This window comes from Meleagris gallopavo, chromosome 11 (genome assembly GCF_905368555.1).
Source record: "Meleagris gallopavo chromosome 11, MGAL_WU_HG_1.1, whole genome shotgun sequence".
In the NCBI taxonomy this organism is placed as follows: Eukaryota; Metazoa; Chordata; class Aves; order Galliformes; family Phasianidae; genus Meleagris; species Meleagris gallopavo.
The window spans coordinates 4,395,731-4,414,710 of NC_139414.1; the positions used below are offsets into that span (position 1 = coordinate 4,395,731).

Sequence of the window (18,980 nt, forward strand, 5' to 3'; positions counted from 1 at the left end):
TAATAGAAAATGAGCCTTTCAGATCTGTGCTGGGATGGTGACACCTAGCATGAGAGGTTTGGGGTTTTTAAGGACTGTGATGTTGGATGTTGGGGGTTTGTATTGCAAGTTTAGGGACGCTCCTGAAGTCTTGCTCTGTTAATATCAGAAGCTGTCTCTTCCCAGACTTGAAATGGACAAATGTAAGATGAAGAATTTGAACTATTAACGCCTGCTCATGTCAAGCTGGGGGAGGTGAAGGCTCCAAAAGGGGTTCAGAAAGCCAGAAAGGCACTTGGCAGCTGAGAAATGCTTGTGTGCAGGTGCACTTTCCCAGTCCCAAGATCTGGACTTACATGTTTGACTTCCCTGCTCCCTGGGTCGCTTTTCTTCTGCTTCTTCTGGCAGAATGCTTATGCTCTGTGCTTGCTGCAACCTTAATGCAAAATGGAAGTGGTGAAGTATTTTTTAAGCTAATAAACAGCAAAACCAAAAAACCTGTTTCGTGGAAACTCCTCATTAGAGCTGTCCTGTTTATCTGAAATCAGCCTGGCTTAGCAGTGTTGGGCCTCTTAGTCTGCTTCTCTGGCAGACTGGGGGAGCCAGCCCAAAGCTGCAGACATGGGGAAGTCTGCTGGAAGTGGGAGAACCAGCAGAGCTCCAGCCTTAGCTCATCTGGCCTGCTGGTATTTATTAACTGTGCTGTGGTATCAAAGCTGTGTCCAAAGTACAGCGGGGAATGATGTTAGGACAGCTAATAGCTTACATCAAATAGAGAAAGGTTGAATTAGGTACAAAACCTTATGAAAAGATACTTCTGATCTTCCCTATGAAACAAAAGGCCTGATTTGTGTGGGGAATCTGTTATGACTCTCTTATTTCCTTAGTGTTTTAAAATATTTCTCTCAGGTAGGCTTCTCACAGCTAAGTGCCAGCCTTTTTTTGGCACTTTATGTGGAAGTTTACACATAAAACAAGTTTATAATCTTCCCTGAGGTTGATCCTCTTCGTTTGAGACACATAGGGAGTATTATGGGAAAGTAACCTTGCCCGTGTAGTCTATAGCAAGCTGCTGTATTTACGAATAGCTCTGGGCTGTCGGCTCTGTTGGGTCCCTGTGAGCCCTGCGGGGTTTGGGTGTTAGCATGGCCAGAGCTAAGCTTCAGCTGCTGTGTCTGACTGTGTGTCCATGGTTGGGCTTTGGATGAACACAGAAATGCCAAATGAAATGTGTAGTGCCTTCATGCCTCCTGGTGAAAGCCCAGGTCCAGTCCTGTTGATGCCAGCTAGCTGGTATTTGACACATAAGTGTAATTGCCGGACAAAGGCTTGTGGTGTTATAATCTGTGAGTAAAGGGAGGCAAAGCACTGTATTTAAAATAACACACTCTATCTTGCATATACACGTGTGTATTTATATAAATAAGTGTGAAATGATGCCATGCAAATTCCTAGAGTCCATGTAGTTCACGTGCCATGGAGTGGCACGGTGAAGGAGATGTTGTGATTTGCACAAATGAGTGTCGTTAGCAGCACTGGGAGGAAAAATAGCCATCATCAATCTCTCATCATGTAGTTTCTTTGCCTGGATTGAACTGTTCTACAGCCTATGTGAGCCAAATGGGTACTGAGATGTTCCGTTAGGAGCACTAATTTCTTGAAGTGGCACACTGCTTGTTTCTGAGGGCATCCTGGTGCTGTCAAAAGGGGTCATTTTTATAACTAGGCACTCGCATCCCTTCTTGGTTTCAGCCACCAAGTTGCTTAAAGCTTGACACAGTGCACCCATCTAATAGAGCATGCAGACGAGGGCTCTCTTCTCTTCCAGTATGGAAAATAACTGAGAATTTTGCTCATCTCCTCGTCACATTTAGGTGGATCTTCTGCATGCAGCTTGTGTATTTCAGCACTAGATCTCTCTTGGAGCTTGGGACCATTTTGTCTCCACGTGCTACTTGCTGGAATACACGTTTCCCAGTTTTGTTCGCATAATTCCCTCCCTCTTGGGGATCTTTTCCCATGTCAACAAATTACTGTTTTCCTACTTCCAGGCATCCAGCAGGTCCATCCAGCTGGAGGAGCACGTTTGTTGGGTAGAGCTGGTTCAGCTGGCAGTGAGCTGCTGTAGTGCTTCATGAACTTCTAAGTGATTTTAAAGCTAACCTTAATTAATGTGCCAGAGGCTTACATTTATACAGTAACTTGGCTGCAGATTCTATTAAAAATAATAAATCAGAAATTGTAGGAAAAAAATAATCCTGTGGAAAAATCTTAATTTTATAGGTTTTTTAAAAATTATGCCAAATACGTTCCATAATAATGTAGCTTAAAATGGCTCAAAAATTTGATTTTGCAATTCCCATGTTGGAATGAACTTGATTTGAATGCTATGTAGAAATACTGTGACAAAAATTCCTTAAAAAAAAAAAAAAAAAAAAAAAAAAAAGAAGCCGGACTTAAGGTGAAAATGTGCACCATCTGAATTGGCAAAGAGGTAATAAATCCTTTTTAGAGTGGTGGTGAATCTCCACAGTTGCACTGCTTCGCCATTTCAACCTGTAAAAGAAGAAGAGTTTTCAAGCTACCCAGAAGGGAGCCAAAGAGGTTCTGCTGTCACGCTGACGGAGGTGACTGTGTCTTCTCCATGGAAAGCAGCACACGGGCTGAGGTTGTTGTAGCTTGGTACTGCTTACAAATCTTGGTGTGTGAGGTCGGAGTCCTTCTGCTGAAGGCTTGCTCCTAAAATCACACAGCCTGAGCTTGGAAGCAGGACCAGCACAGATGGAACCCGTGTGGTGACGGGAGCTGTGCCTCACTCTCCTGTTTCCACGTGTATAATTTCATACTTCGCATAGGATGTGCTAATTTAAGTTTGCCATAGTTGCAGGTCAGTGATAAACGGTGCTTAAAACGATCTGTGGGATGCTAAAGAAGAAAGATGGAGAGCAAACTGTGTGTTTAACTTGTGGCTGTGGTAGCTAAGTGTCCGGGTGTTGGAAGCAGCAGCTATTTTAGCCATGGGGTGGGTGCATAGCAGCAGTGCTCCTGTGCAGTCAGCTCTGCAGCAAGACGTACTGCCCAGATGTGGGCTGAGAGCACGAATGGAAGCTTCCCAAATACTGTTTGCTATGTAGCTGTGGGTGTTTGAACTTCTGGAAACGGGCTGATAGGATTAGTCCTATTGGTAGGAATCTCATCGTAATTATTTTGGTTCCCTTGAGTATGTTGATACCAGTAACGATTGGAAGCAGTTTTATAAACCTTGTGTGTTCTGTTGGCTCCTGCAGCCATCGGCCTAATTCTGGGACAAATCAGGATTGCTTTTGGTAAGTGACAGGTAGAAACAGCCATGGGATGAAGTGGCAGAGGGAATGCTCAGAAAGCTAAATAGCATTTAAGGCACGTTTGGCTGAGCGCAGGGATTTATAGAAATGATGCATCTCCCTTTAGCAGGTCTCCATGTCTGTGTATGGAGGCAGGAACCATTTCCATACGAGCTATTTGTTCCAGTCAAAATAGAGGAAACTTAAGAAGTACTAAAAAAGATGATTATCTTTACTTTTCCAACCTCTGGATTAAAAAACTAAATGTGGAGCTTTAATATCCCCACATTTTAGCTTGAAAGCTGCTACTTAATGAATGGTATTCCTTGCCATCTCATTCTTTATAATAAATATGGTTTATGCATAGTCTGTATTCATAAATGCCATTTTTGTTTATACGTAGCATTCATGATATTTAGTATCAGGGAGCTTCTGAAGTGTTTTTGATGTTTCAAGCTATGTTTGGACAGAGATCTAACAGACTTTAGAAGGAACGTAGATAAACAGAGCTCTACAATCACTGACTTGTTTGTATATTTCTGGTTAAGAAAGGAAATAACAAGTTCAGTGTAACTCCTAGATGTAATCATCGATTACCATTTTTCACTCTGCCAAAAAAGGAGAGATCACTTTTTCATTGGGAAGGCCGCTGCAGTGCACCAAGAAGGAAAAAAAACACTGCATTTTTAAACGAGGGAGTCTTTATTTGGATTCCTCTAACTTCGTGTGCTCTGCCCTGGCCCTTTATCAGCAGTGGTGTAAAACATAAAATGCTTCCTTCCATGGATATGCTGTTTACTGGAGGGTTCAGTCTCCAAACAGTTGCAGATTCCTGCAGCACAAAGTCCCAGGTCAGCTGCTATTTGCTGCAGCTGGCAGCCAGTGGTTCCTGCAGCTCTGGCTTGCACAGAAGTTTCCATTCTGTACCTCTGTTTTGTAACTCTCCGTTTTTCCCAACTCCTGGCATTTGGACTGAAACTTTTCCAGCCTAACTGCTGCCAAATTGTATTTCGGTTTTGGAAAGCCTGAGCGAGGGCAGTGTGTCTGCTCAGGAAAACGAGAGGAATACTTTTTTTAGCGTTGGGTTTTTTTTTTTTTTAGGAGGGTTGTTTTAAAGTTAAAGTACGTGGAAGTAGAAAGTTAAGATGTTCTAGAGGACAGATTTGGGAGGTACTGAGGAAGAATTGGCTTTGATAATTCTGAACTGCGGTCTGCAGAAAATGCATGCTGCGTGTGCCTCGCTTGTTATGCTGCCTTGCTGAGCTAGGATGGTGCAGCAAAGGGGGGGTCTTCCCTTGCTAACCAGTATGCAGCACTGACATGAGCATCGTGTTGATTTTAGTGGGCATCCCCATATCCTGGTAGGAGATGGAGGAGAAACTGAACGTGTACAGCAGTGGATTTCAATGTACGTAAAACCATTCCAAACGTCATATTTGCCAGGCACTGATGGTGAATTTTCTTTTCTGTTTTCTTTCGTTGGCACTCTCGAATTTGGATTGAGTGGGCCCTCAGTTTCTCAATGGAAAAAAAGGCACAGGCACGTCAGGCTGTCTGGGCTGGCTGCTCCTTCACACGTGTGGGCAGCTGAGGCCTGGGCAGCTCTTCTTAGTGGGGCAAACCCTGAGAATGCTGCTGCTCTGCTCAGCTCACCTGCCTTGTCTTCCTGTTTCCGTGGGAAAGATGATCTGTTCGTTAGGCAAACAGTAATAATTTCAATTTAAATTCCAGAATCTCACAGCTCTTTGAGGGAGGAGGGGAAAAAAAAGTGATCATCTCATTAGAAAACCTTTATGAAGACTGCAAAGCTTTAGCTGAAGCGCCTGCAGCCTGAATGCATTATTCACCCTCAGTACAGGCATGGGTTCTGCGTGGAGCTGGGTTAGTGCCATCACCAGCTGCAGTATCGCTGTCAGGGTTCCACACTTGCATGGTTTTAAGGAGTTTTGAGCTGAACGTACAAGTTGATTTGAAAAAATCTGATACACTGAACTGCCTTCTCATGAGGACTTCTTAAGAGTCTGTAGTTCAGTTAGGGCTGGGCTGCTGGAGGAAGCTTTTGTTAGCTGCCTGTTAAATTTTGTCCAGCGTTTGGGGGATTTTTTTAATATTTTTTGTGTGTGTGGAATAATTTAGTAGCTCAGTAATACCATTAGTTGTCATCCTGGCAGCATATAAAGAGTAATTGAAAACTGTGGAATGGAAAGTATGCCGTGTTGTGAGCTTATATTGAAAATGGGCCCTTTCTGAGAGCATTCATGCAGCTTCTTGCCCTGACGTCAAAGTGACAGTAATTAAGTAATTCCTTGGAAGATCTTGCTTTCTGCTGCTTTCATGCAGATTGAACAGTGATATGGAGCTGTCTGCTGCACAGCTAAGCTTTCATTTTTGTAAGCTTTGAAATTGCAAAAAGCATCTCAGAAGGGATGGTTGGTTACATCACAGCATCAGAACTTGAGATAGGTAATCATAACAGGCAATTTGAGGACCTAAATAGCTATAAGGAGAGTTTTTCCACTAGATTTGGAATGGAATAAAAGGCTATGTTCCATCTCAAGCTTTGTAACTGATTTCTATTAAAAAAAAATCTTTTAAAATGGGATATGAAGGTTGTTTTTTTACTTCAAAGGAAATATACTATGGAATTAAAGAATTAAATTCAGTTTAGACCAAGTTTTTTAATCTGTTGCTGGAAGTGACACCTACATTTATAGTTAGTAAACAGAGTTGGGCAATAACTATAAAAATACAGTATAATAATTTTAAACTTAATATTTTGATGGCACCTTTATAACTTAATCAGTTGTAACAATTTCCTCTTACTCTATTACTCTATTACCCAATCTCATTAATTTTTCATTCCCCCCCATCTTTCTCTTCCTTCTGTGATATTCAGAGTGATTCTGAACAGTAGAATTCAGAGAATGAAAGGATAAAGCAGTCTCTCTATCACCTGGATTTGTGAGCATTGTGCATGAGCAGTAGAAGGCTGTCAGAAATGTGCTTCTGTGTTTTCTGAAATGGTGGAATACTTATGCTAATATTTCATCTGTTTGTGTTTTAAATTTCAGGGTGAGATCTCAATTACAGGTGATGATGAGGCAGGACAAGTATGTGTTTAATTCATTCTATGCTTGGTTTACAGCTGCCCCAAGCCCTGGAGGCAGTATTTAGGCTATCTGCATGAACTGAAGCTGACCCAGCAGAGGTCCACGAGGCCAGAAGCTGTAAACAGCAATGCAGTCCTGCCACAAGACTCAAGTGCAGCACTAACAAGGCACAGTCTCCTAAAGGAAGGAAGCTTTTTTGGTGAACTCGAGGCAGATTGCTTATAGAAACTGGGTAAAAATATTTCAGCCACAGTTCCCTTTCCAAATAGGCCGAGAGAATCCAAGAAGCTGTGATTGGCACAGACCTCCAGTGGTCCCTTCATCTCCTGAGGGCTGTTGCCATCACTGGGTCAGGGCAGCCATGGCTTTGTCTAGCCAAGTCCTGAAAACCTCCACTGATGGCAATGTTGTGGGTTCTCCGTGTACCCTGTTCAGTGTTGCCCTTCTGGGAGTTGCCTGGCATGCAACTTGAACCTATGAAAAGTAATTTGTGGCCGCTGACCCTCGCTATGGCACTATTCCAAGAAGAGTTTGGCTCAGTCATCTCTGTGACTACCCTTCAAATAGCTGTAGGCAGTTATTAGATCTGTCATCTCTACTTCCCAATTTCTTTACCTGGAGCTGATGTTCTTCCTGGCCTGACCAGCTTAGTCAGCCTTCATCACTCGAGCTGTACCTGTTGTAGGCTATCTGAAATGGAGTGCACCTTAGCAGTCAAAAGAGCTGCCACTGTGATACATCTATGATACGAGTGCCCTTTCTGAGAGCTGGAGTATGAAGACAAGTGGACCATCATGAGGCACAAAGCTTTTAGAGTCATGGAGGCACGGATCAGTTTAAAGATGGTGCGTGGAGGGATTGGAAGAAAGTACATTATGGTTTGATTGGGTTAGTTTTAACAGCTGTATGTAAATAGCCACGGATAGGACAGAATTTCCTTTCTCACAACAGCACAATTTGGCTGCAGAGCTGTGTAATATCACCAAGCGTTGTTCACAAGTTAATGCAAGCTTATGAGTCTTAACAGGCAGTGGTTGGAAGTGGGATTACATCTCATTTCACAAATGAGAAATCGGAGACATTGTTGCAGCATATCTTCTGCTCTGTGACTTCTGGAAATTAATGGGTCTACCTGCAGAGGGACAGTCTGACATGTCCCGTCTTCAATAGATGGAAGTGCACAAGGCTGGTTATGGTTCTGACACATCCTCAGCAAATATCGCTGGCTAGAAAGAATTCCTTTATGAGATCAATGATACCTGTGAATGATAGAGGCATACAACAATAATAAAAATGTGTGCTTCTGTGCATTTAAAAAAATCCTACTATATTTAAGGATATTTTTTTTCTTCTACTATTTTAAGTTATAGGTGCAAGGCAAGATATTTTTTTAATTAAGAATTTAGTTTTCATAATATGTTTCTCCAGCAGCACGTGGATGCTGTGGCAGGCAGTCTGAGAAACAGACCGAAGAGTAAAAATGTTCTGGAAGATGACGTGGTTTACCTGTATCACTGCTTTCTTCAGAACAAAACACAAACATACCCATTAAGTCTTCTGCAAGGAAAGATTTTACTTAATAAATTAAAAAAAAATAATAATTAAATGGGCTGTGTTCTTAGAAAGTAAGTACTATTTTAGGTATCACAAGACTTGTGGCTGCTTTCCTGGTAGCCACAACTCATGAGAGCAGGGATGAGGAAACAAGCAGCTTTCCTGCTGTTTGCTGTCCTTTTGTTTCTTTCCTCTTTTGTTATGGCATTGGATCCAGTTGACTGTTCGCACTGGTCAGATTATCAGAGCTGTCATAATTTCTCACTGAAGCTTCTTTGAAATGATGTGGAGATATTTAGCCAACTTGCACTGTCCTAAAAACAGAGGCAGAGATTCTTTTTCTTGTAAGCAATTGCTTTTGAATTTTTGTGAGTCTCCATAAAGCAAAACAACTTCCCTAACTTTCATGGTGTTTTTTTTTTTTTTTAAACCCTCTCTATTTTCAACCCAAAGGGCCCAATCTTTGTTAGATGCTTTCAGTCACACATTTTATTGAATTATTACATTACCAATGTGTTACAGTGTCTATCTCTTTAAAAAGATGGACTGTTCTGAGCTGAGTCAGTTACAGAACTGTTTGTGTCTGTTGCAATGGGAAAACCATGGTATCCTCTGGAGCTCTGACTTCTCCAAATACATGAGATCTGAGTGGTGTGAATGCCTAGGTGTGTTTTGCTGGCGAATGAGTGCTAATGAAAACAAGGCAGAGGGGGGAAATGGTTTTTTCACAGTCTGTGGGGAGAGAGAAAGAGGGTGGTGAGTTTCCATTGGCAGTTTGTGAGGGGAATGCTACAGAATGATGGAATCCTGAGGGTTGGGAAGGACCTTTAAGAGTCCTTGTCCAGCTCCCCTGCAGTGAGCAGGGACGTGCACAGCTCCATCAGGCTGATCCAGCCTCAGTATCCAGTGTGTGCCAGGCCAGCACTGTGCTACTGGCTGTTAGGTCTCATCCTGCCAGCACGTATGTTTGGGATGAGTTCGTGCTTCCCTTCTTTCCTGGCAGCTTTTGTGTGTTGCTGGAACGGGTAACAAGGGATGTGAGAACTCTTTGAACTCTTGTCTGTATGATCTGGATGCTCTGATGTGTGGCTTCACAAGCAGCACTGTCCTTGCAGCAGCTGCTGCAGCCGTGTGGCAGTAGATGCCGAGGTGCTGCCATGTTCAGGGTGGAAGTTCCCCCTTTTCTCCCACATTACCACAGTGTTGGTTTTGTGGCATTGTAACCAACTGAATAAAGGCAGTGGGGAGGGCTGCGTTACAGATCTGGTGGCACAGACAGCCTCACAGTGGTGGTTGTGGGACTGGGGCGGTCACTGTGCCATGTGGCAACGTGGGCCGCAACCCCCAGCTACACAAACACTGTGCTAGTTTGAGGGCACTGCAAACAGCTTACAAATAGCTGACCTCCAGGGGCCCTTCCAGCTTCAGGCACTGCGATCCTATGATGCTTGGCTGTTTTGAGCCATGTTTGCATATTGGTTATTTACAAAGTTAAAGTAACAAAGGTGGTCAATGCAGACGTGAAAAATCTTCTTTCTGAAGTTTTCTAAGATGCCGTATTTTGTTTATTAAATTAGTTCATCTTAATCTTTTTCTTTTTTGCTTTCCTGTTTAGTCAAAATATTATGGCCAGGCATTATTGACAGAAGTTTACAAGCACCTGAATTTAATTGAATCAGACTATTTTGGAATTGAGTTCCAGAACATCCAGTCATATTGGGTACGTATAATTTCCCAACAAATTCATTACAACAAAAAGGTTGCAGAAGGTTCCAGTCCTTCTGGAGTCTTTTGTCGGATTGTCTCTGATTACTGCTCCTACTTCACTCATCACAACAAGGACAACTCCTAAAGTAGGGGAGGGAGATCAGATTCTACTTGTTAAACCTCAAGAACGCGTAAAGCAATTATACAGTTGCTGGTGTTTCCACTTCCAGGCATGTGAATAAAATCCTCCATTCCTCCAAAAATTAGTAAGTGAAAGTGTAGTGTGTAGAGTGCTTATGAAGTCAGATTAAACGTGCAACTTCAGTAATTTTATCTTCAGTTAATTCAATCTTTGGTTAATTTCCCTGAAGAATCATTATGGACCTCCCATTCATTCTGATCTGCTGTAATTCTGTATTCTGATTTCTCTCCACTCCATCTTGGCATTGTTTTGGCAGTGCTCTCCTCAGCACTGATGTTGTGCTCTTTCTGAAGGGACCCTTCCTTCTCTGTCCAGGTGAACTTTAGGCATGGATCAGGGATTTTTGTATTGATACATGGGAAATATCAATTTAGATAAGCACTTCATAAACAACAAGAAGAAACAAACAAAGAAATTAAGCAATTGCTACAGAGAGGGAAAAATGCATATGCATAAACTACGTAGTTTGAATTTACTATTGATATTTTCACGTATTCAAATATGAATGCCACTTTGTCATTTTTTTCCTTCAATTTCAGATTTGGCTGGAACCTATGAAACCTGTTATTAAACAAGTACGGAGTAAGTAGTTTTAAAAAAGGAAGTTTTCCTTAATTTGCATTTACTTTATGTGGGCTGCTTTCATAATTACTACTTGATTTACTGGTTATGCTTCCCTGAAAATTGTATTTGGTGGTGATGATAATGACTCCTGTTTGGGCATGCAAACCTGTTGTTTTTATTATGTAGTATGTGGTGGGTGGAATGGAAAATTACTGAGCGTATGATTTTTCTCTGTGATAAGTATCTAGATAGATTGGATCAGCTGGTGTAAAGTTTGTGAAACATGACATTTGCTGTTTGTGAGCTTTTCTGAATTGTGTTGTCTTAAAATGGGAAGAGAAAGGAATGTTGTGAGCAAGGAGGGGTAATAGCTGCAATTGTGATCCTTCTGAGAGCTGGTTGCTTTTTAAAAGGACTGCAGAAACTACACTTGCCTTCTCCATTGTTCTGATTTGCCAGGCAAAGTTCAGACCTGGCTGACAGTTGGAAAATGTCAACAGGATGGATGGTATCCCCTTTTCATTCTTAAAATTTCTCTGGGGAGCCGCTTCCTTGGCACAGCAGAGGTGGTGATGTCACTGTGTGACTGGCTGCAGCTTCAGGGTCCCTGTCAGTGCAGTTCTGAAGTTTGAGAGAGTCCCAGAAAGGCTGAGGTGCCTCTGGGTCCATCCAGTCCCACTGCTGCTCCATCAGGCCCCCCCACAGTAGGGTGTCCACTGCTTCTAAAGCCAAGGTCTGAATTTTAGACACGCCTGCTAAAAATAATACCTTAAAAAAAAATAGAGATGATCAAAATTTCCATTCAGATCCATCATAGGTAATGACCTATTTTGGGATATAGAAAACTTGGCTTTGTATGATGTGGATTTTGTTTTTGATGGGCTTCAGAAGGAATATAGTCAGCTTTACTTGTAGCCCAGTGAAGTGCTGTGGTTTGTGGTCTAACAGGAGCAGCTGTGTGTCTGTGCAGGTTGGTTTGTTGCAGAAACATCTCCGTGGAGCCCATTTTTAATGCTGCAGTTACGGTGCCCCAGTCAGACAACAAACAGGTTTGAAATTAGAAGAGTTTCCGTATGTTGCTCTAAATTTTAATTGTTGTGCATGTTTGTTTTTGCTGAGAAAAGCAATATACAGGGAATGAGTTTCACATCTGTGGCATTTGGTTGCAGCAGGGCTTTCCTTTGACCATGAGTGTATGTTCAGATATTTCACTTCCTAGTAGGCATACAGTACGTAGGTAAAATTTGGGTGCTATCTCTGCGAACTGCCAGTTTGTATGGGGCTGGTATTAACCATACCCCCAGGGTACTTTTTTTGTGGGTTTTTTTGTTTGTTTGTTTTCAGATTTGATTTCTTATAGTAAATTCTGCATCTTGGTTTAGAATGGCCCAGTGTTTCCTTGCACTGTGCTAAAACTTTTCCTGTGTAGAATGAGGATTATTTTTAGAGGAAAGGCAAGAATAAAAATGAACAGTGGAGCTGTGATGCAGAAGTATTATAAAAGCAAAAATGTAGTCCTTCGTTTATTGTTCTTTAACATAGGTCAGGTGCAGAAGACAGTCAAAATTGCTCCTGCAGCAATACTTTCCTGGTGCTGGGTGTGATTGATGTGTCTGCCTGTTCTTAACTTTGTGGAGGTTTTCCAAAGCTTAGGAGCAATTTCAGAAAATCAAAGTAATTTTTTTTCTTCCAGCACGGTCCGCTAAAACTGTTTATTTTCCTTGTTTGATGTATCTCACCAATTATAAAATCCTGAAAATAAGGCATCTGTCTTTGCCAAATGTAAGCTTTGTGTATCATCGTAAGTTTTCTTTTCAGCCTCTGTTTGTTCTAGATACTGTACTCTAATGAGGGATTGGTGGCTTAGTGTTTCTGCTCAGCAGAGCAGAGGTAGTTCTGACGCTGAGAGCTGCTCCTCAACACGGCTCTGATGGTCTGAAAGTTCTCCCAGTAAGCAGGCAGCATTTGGCAGGAAGCAAAATTTCTTGTTCTTCTGCTAGCAGAGGAAAAGATGGATCTGTGGAGGAGTAAGTTGGACTTACTCCTTATCTGGGGATAAGAAATCAGGTACTGAGACAGTGTGCTTTGGGGTTAGAGGGTGAGGACAGGCCCACAGGAGGTGGTGGGTCCACACAGCGTCTGTCCCATCCTTGTGTTCTGGGATCACCTCGTGGGCTCACCTGCAGTGCTCTCCTATGAAGTCAGGTAGCTCTTTCACAGCTCCTCTGTTGCACAAAGTTACTTCACGACGTTCTGTGCCGTGGGAGTATTACAGGTAGAGTTTTAAAAGAGACCTTCCTGCTGCGTCTGTTTGACGTGGATCATCTACACCCCATAGGCCCACTGCAGTGAGCTGAAGGACTCTGGTGGGCTGTATTTCTGTGCATGCTGGGAAACACAGCGTGCATGTGCTTACAAAGAATTCTTGTGGCATGACTAACTTTTTTTATAGGACCAAAGACTACAATGCTTCGTCTAGCTGTAAAGTTCTTTCCTCCAGACCCAGGCCAGCTGCAAGAGGAATATACAAGGTAAAGTACCTCTGGAAGAACTTGGTTTGCATTACCCACTGAAACAAAGGTGAAAATGGGAGGGTGTTGTATCTATTTCCAAACAAGTCTTATACTGAAGATATTGAAACAGCACTTGTCGTGTCACATTTTGAGAAGACTCGTGTTGGTAGATTAATGCTATTGGAAAAAATATTTTTCAGACCAGAAAATAGTGCAGGTAAGGGCTTGCCATCCATCACAGGATTGAAAGAGGCAGCATATAGAGGAAACTCCTGTATTTATTAACAGAACCTACATAAAATAATCAGGACATATTTTAGTAAATGGTTTATCATTTAAATCCTCACTAAGTATTCTAGAACCTGCAAACATGTTTTACTGTTCATGGTTATCACCAGTTCAGATGTTTGTAATAATGAGATATCACACATTTACTGTTGCCTGTTTACTGTACCTTCTTCTAAGTAAAAAGGGAAGCACATTTTTTTCCAGCGTTGTATTCCTAAAAACATATTAATATTGGCTTAGGTTACAAAGTCAGTCCTTATCGCTGCGCTTTCAGTTTTGCCATGTTTCTCTTTTGTATTTTCTGCAAGCAGTAATAATACTCCTTTAGCTACTGCATTGGAAAATACTTTGGAGAATTAATATAGTGTATTAGAAAAGTAAATTTAATTTCTTGCTGTCTTTGCAGACTGCAAACATCACAGTCCTGGAAAATGCAACCACTGAGTAAATTAAATAAGTGTTAGCAGAAATCACGTTTCCTAATGAGATGCTAGCATCAGTAATGCTCCCTCATCTCTATTGCAGTAGATAAAATCACTTTAAGTCTTCCTCAAGTGTCTTTCCACCTAAAAAATATAGCTGCTGTTACTTCACAGCTCAAGCTCGTTGAAGAGTGTGGTTTCCCATCAGCTGCTTCATTTCTCCATCTTCATTTACACCAATGAACTGTACTGTGCAAGTGGATTACTTGTGTGCTCAGTTTTATTTGGCTGCAAGTCTTCTGTTTTGTGATGGTTTTGGAAAGAGGAAGAACTAGGGGGATGTTGATGCTATAAAATACTAGTTAGTTGTTTTTAAGTTCTCACAGCCTGTTAAGATTGTACTTCTTACTCTCACTTTTCAGGTATCTGTTTGCTTTGCAAATCAAAAGAGACCTGGCAGAGGAGCGACTAACCTGCAGTGACAACACGGCAGCTCTTCTCATCTCTCATCTCCTGCAATGTTAGTATTGCCTCTGTGGTGACCTGGTGGTGTTGCCATTGCATTAAACAGCATGCAGGAGTTTTTTGCATGTGTTCTGGTAGCCAGAAGCATTTTGCCTTGCAGTGTTTCTTTTCAGTACAAAGTAGTAAAAGTGTGTGACCAGTGGGATTATAATCAGGGCTAGCTAGGTTCCCAGTGTTGTGGAGAGCAGCTGGTATTTACATATAAAATAACTTTGGCTTTGTGAAGATCATGAAAAACCAAAACACTTGTGTGTTACCTTCTTGCTCTGGCTCTGCAAACTGTCACCAGCACTCCTCAGCTCTCAGCCAGCCTCAGTGCTTCTAGTTTCTAAGTTTGGCCGTGGCTGGAAGGTGATAGAGACTGGGCTGAAGTTTGGGAAATAAAACTAGAAATGTGTGAGAACAAGTTTAACAAGTGGGTTGTCAGCAGCTTCCCTTATTGGAGGCAGTGGAAATGGAAATTGGAAGCAATTGATTTGGAGCTCTCCATGCTTCTGCTTACTCAGCCAGTAAGCAGCTAAAGAGCTAAAAATGTGGCCTTTAAGTCAAGCGTCTGTGAGACTGGTTTCACAACCAGATGGGTTCAGCTTAGCCTGTCCTCTCAAGCAGCAGCCAAACCTAGAATGTGAGCTGCAGAAATAGGGGTTTGTGCCTCCTTACTTACGTGAAGCAAAAGCCTTGAAATGGTGCCTCTTCATACGTGCAATACTCCATAGTTGTTAGGTCGCTGCCTCTAATTAGATTACTGTAACTATAATATTGTTAGTTACAGTTACCTTACACAGAATGAGATCTATCTTGCGTGTGCAGCCAGGGAGTTGCACAATTAACATTTGCTAACAATTTGTCACAACTTTGCGTAAGTTTTGGGAACAATTCCAGGGTAGCTTGGAGCTGCTGAGCAAATCTCAGTGTCTGCCCTTACCCATCTTGCTTTTACTGTAATAGGAAAGTAGAAGAAGTAGAGAGAGAAGGATTCTTCTTAAGATAAAATTATTTTACAAAAGTGCCTTTCAGTTTTTCTCATGTTGTTTTGTATGCTGGCTTGATTTTAAACAGGATATTGCTATGCTCTGTTGAAGAACATCTGTCTTGGATGAGATTATTAGTTTGTTTAGTCCTCTCTCCTTTCTCTGACACTAGTTAGTAGCAGATGCTGTGGGGAAGACATGAGAAACAGAGCAAGCATATGGTGATACTTCCGTTAGTGCACCCATCCAATACTCTGCATGTGGCCGTTCTGAGTCGGACCGATTCCTTAACTCCTCATTCAGTCGCCCTTGAACTTTACTTCTTTGTGTTTGTCAAATTATTTTTTCAATTGGCTTCTATTTTTGGCATTCTTCCACGAAAATGAGCTTCACAGCTTAATTTTTTGGCTTGCATAGGAAAGGAAAAAGTGGGTTTCATAATATATATATATTTTTCATTCTACTTGTAACTTTATATACATCTGCTGTAGGTTCTGTGTGCATTATGCTTTTCTCTTCCAAACCAAGGACTTCTGGTCTCATGTTTTATCAAGTAGAAACTGTTTTGTACATTTGGTTCACACTTCATCTGTACATCTCTTCTTAAATCGACAGCATCATCTCTGAAAGGTGTGGATTTGTGCTGCTGTACCCCCAGGGGTAGCCTGGAGTAAATGTGAATGTTTTCTGAAGTGAATTTGGGTATGAAGCACAATGTACACATTTCAAACAATCAAAGGACAATACAGTCCAGATCCTTAGCCCCCCACCCACAGTTTCTTACCAAGCATTTTCTGTCATCGTTCCTGTTCCATTGCTTCTTTTTATTCTAACACTTTTTTTTTTTCCTGTAATAGCTGAAATAGGGGATTTTGATGAATCGGAGGATCGAGAGCACCTTAAAGGAAATCGATATTTGCCAAACCAGGAAAGAATCCAAGGGAAGATCCTGGAGTTCCACAGGAAGCATGTGTAAGTGAGGGTGATGGTGCCCCACTGATGGGACCTGGGGCTGGGGAGCAGGCAGGCTGGCTCCGTGAGGGTGAGTGCACCGTTTGATGGGATGGTGGCAGGCTGTATTTGATGCACACCTGCTATGACTGATGGAAAAGATTGAATTTATCAATCGTTACTATTGAGACTTTTTAATTAGGAGTTTTAACACAGTTTAATGTACATTTTACCTGTGAATATAGCAGTGCAGCTATTTAAACTCTGAGAAGAAGACAGTTTGTCTGGAGGCAATCTGCAGGTTTGTGTGTGCTGACTTTCTGTACATACGGGTGGCTTGAATTTAACACTGATGGCAAAAGGAAAGCACAGTGAGAACCTTGTTTAAATGTCTGCACTTCTCCAAATGCAATGGACTGTAGCAGAGCAGCAGGCAGGTGACAATAAATAATGGATTTTTTTGTAATACTAGTTAAAAGTATATTAATTCTAGTATGGTAATTGAGAGAGCAAGAGAAACAGAAGAGGACAAAGTTGTTGAGCAATAATTTTTCTCACATGATATTCCATGTACTTTTAATAACGCAGCAAAGAAGCCTATCGTGAGTTTGTAATGATGGCTTGAAGCAAAATCATTCTCCAGAATTTCAGGTTTGCAAAGTTTGTGTTCAACGTGTCATCAAATCCATAGGTCTTGCTTTTGCATAAATAGCAATAAATTACATTGTACTCGTTTTAGGGTAAAGAAGAGAGTTGAGAGTTAGAAGGAGAGAAGTAACTTTTGTCAAAACTGATGCAATAAATGCTTCTATGGTTCATGTATTTTTGAAATAATAAAAAACTGATTGGAGACCAAGGAGCTGTGCACCACAAATATGAAACTACTTTGAATACAGAGCCAAGCACTCGTTGTTCTATTAACCTTGAGCTTTTATTTTTTCAGAAAGCTCCTTTTAATAATTCCATGCACTAAGGAACTTCATATTTCTGCCTGGAAGAAAGAAATCAGAAGAAAGTTAATGGGAAAAGATTCCGTGCTTCATAGGTTTACTTTTCATTAGCTTAATGATAATTGCATCTAACGTAACTGTTTCAACAATATGGTTACAAATCTCATTTAAAGCAATTGTCAGTGCTACTCGTGTGGAGTGAAGATGTTTAACATCTCCTTGCTTCTTTGGAAAATTTCTGTTACACAGATGTAATTTTGGAAGCGCCGCAACCCTAAAAATAGCTGGGACTTCCTTACACGTCTCTTCTCTCTGTCCTTACCCCGTGAGTACTGGGCACCCTTTCCCATTTTTAGTAAGAGTGGTGAAGGTCCTGCATTTTCTCAGTGTTTGCACACTTTTTTCCACGTTTCTATTACAAGGAGCAAGTGGAAGCACGGACCCTGTCTGTCTCCTTCCTTCTGACGCAGAGTGCTGCTAAACGAGCAAACTATTTCTCTTCTCTCTTACCATCCTCTTGCTTCATAGCTTTATTTTTGGGTTTTCTTTTTCTATTTCCTTCCCTTCACCTCCTAACCCTCCTCCCTATCTTTAACAGACTGCTCTTTCCTTCAGCTGACAGCGCAGCCTCCAAAAAGAGAACCCTATTGCTGAGGGGATGGCTCCTCTCCAGCTCACTGCTGCATCATCCATTCTCTTTCTGACCCCGTGCTCTGCAGCCCTCTCTTTGCTTTAACCACGCTCCTGGTGTAGCAGTGTGCTGTCTCTTTTCTGTCCAGCACCAAGCAGGGCACGTCGGTCTGCCTTTCTGAGCTGGGGTGGCAGCAGGATTCCTTCTGGCGCCGCACGTGAGTTGCTGGGCAGGAGCACACGTGGCCCTCGGGTGTGTTTATCTCAGGTGTCTCTTTGTGTTAGAAGGCTGTGCTGGGGTGGTGTGTAGCTTCATCTGAGCTATTAGAGCTGGTAGAAGAGGGGGAAAGCAGAATCTGTGTATCTCTTCTGTATCAGAACAAGAGCAAAGCCATTGACGAAGTTGTATTCAGAAGGATGAGGAAAGCTTATTTTCTATTAAGCATGGCCTGTTTTCTTCCTTTTACAAATATTTATACTCACAAATATAGAAACACGGGTTTTATATTTAACTTTGCAAATGCAGGGACGGTAAATAAGAGGAGTTGTATTTTTAGAACAGCAGGTTGGTTATTTGCTTCAGAGAGAACCTAGGTTAACTGGAGCTGTTTGCTTCTGTGGTAGGTTTGTATTTTGAAGCTGCTGTTGTCCAGTTACATCTGAGTGCCCCAAACACCCTGAATGCAATGCTTTCTGCCTTCCTGCAAGTAATATAAGTGGAATACTTGCTGCGAGGGGCTGTAGATCAGAATTAAACATTACCGTGGATGCCCGAAGAAGAGCTTTGACTCTGTTTTGCTTGATGGATTTGTTGAACATAATTTGCGTGCCTTCAAATGACTGGTGGTTTTTTTGTGTGTGTGTGTTTATGTACTTGTGTAAGTCAGGAAAGGAACTGAAGACTTGTTGCATTTATATCTACCTCCATTTACTATTATCCTTCAGGTGCTTTTGCAACTTGTTGGGCTAGTTGCCCAGGATTAAAATTATTTTGAAAACAGGATGCTTCATATTATGTTTATAAACAAGAAAAAACTGTGTTTTTAGATTGCTGCATAGTCTACTAATTTGTAAAAACACAGCATCTTGACTGCATGTGCTTTAAAATGCTGCATTACTGCTTTTAAAAGCTGTGCTCATTGCAGAGCTTTTAGCAGCGTGTGATTTGAAGCCATTGCCCCAGTTGCCATGTGAATATTGTAACACTCCACAAATATCTGTCTAAATGAAGGCATGTAAGCAGCCTTTACCTTAAAACGAATTGCACTGACAGCAGTTTTTGCAGGAAAAC

General features: G+C 41.7%; 1 protein-coding gene across 8 annotated transcripts in view; it reads left to right on the forward strand.

Moving 5' to 3' along the window:
* The window catches only part of FARP2 (FERM, ARH/RhoGEF and pleckstrin domain protein 2), a 67,432-nt gene that overhangs the window by 15,792 nt on the left and 32,660 nt on the right, over positions 1-18,980 (forward strand). For all 8 annotated transcript variants that reach the window (XM_085232555.1, XM_085232556.1, XM_085232557.1 and 5 more), the window contains 5 exons: positions 9,582-9,686; positions 10,415-10,457; positions 12,892-12,970; positions 14,085-14,182; positions 16,016-16,130. In XM_085232555.1, coding sequence (XP_085088681.1) covers positions 9,582-9,686; positions 10,415-10,457; positions 12,892-12,970; positions 14,085-14,182; positions 16,016-16,130 — 440 coding nt within the window. The remainder of the gene's footprint in view (positions 1-9,581; positions 9,687-10,414; positions 10,458-12,891; positions 12,971-14,084; positions 14,183-16,015; positions 16,131-18,980) is intronic.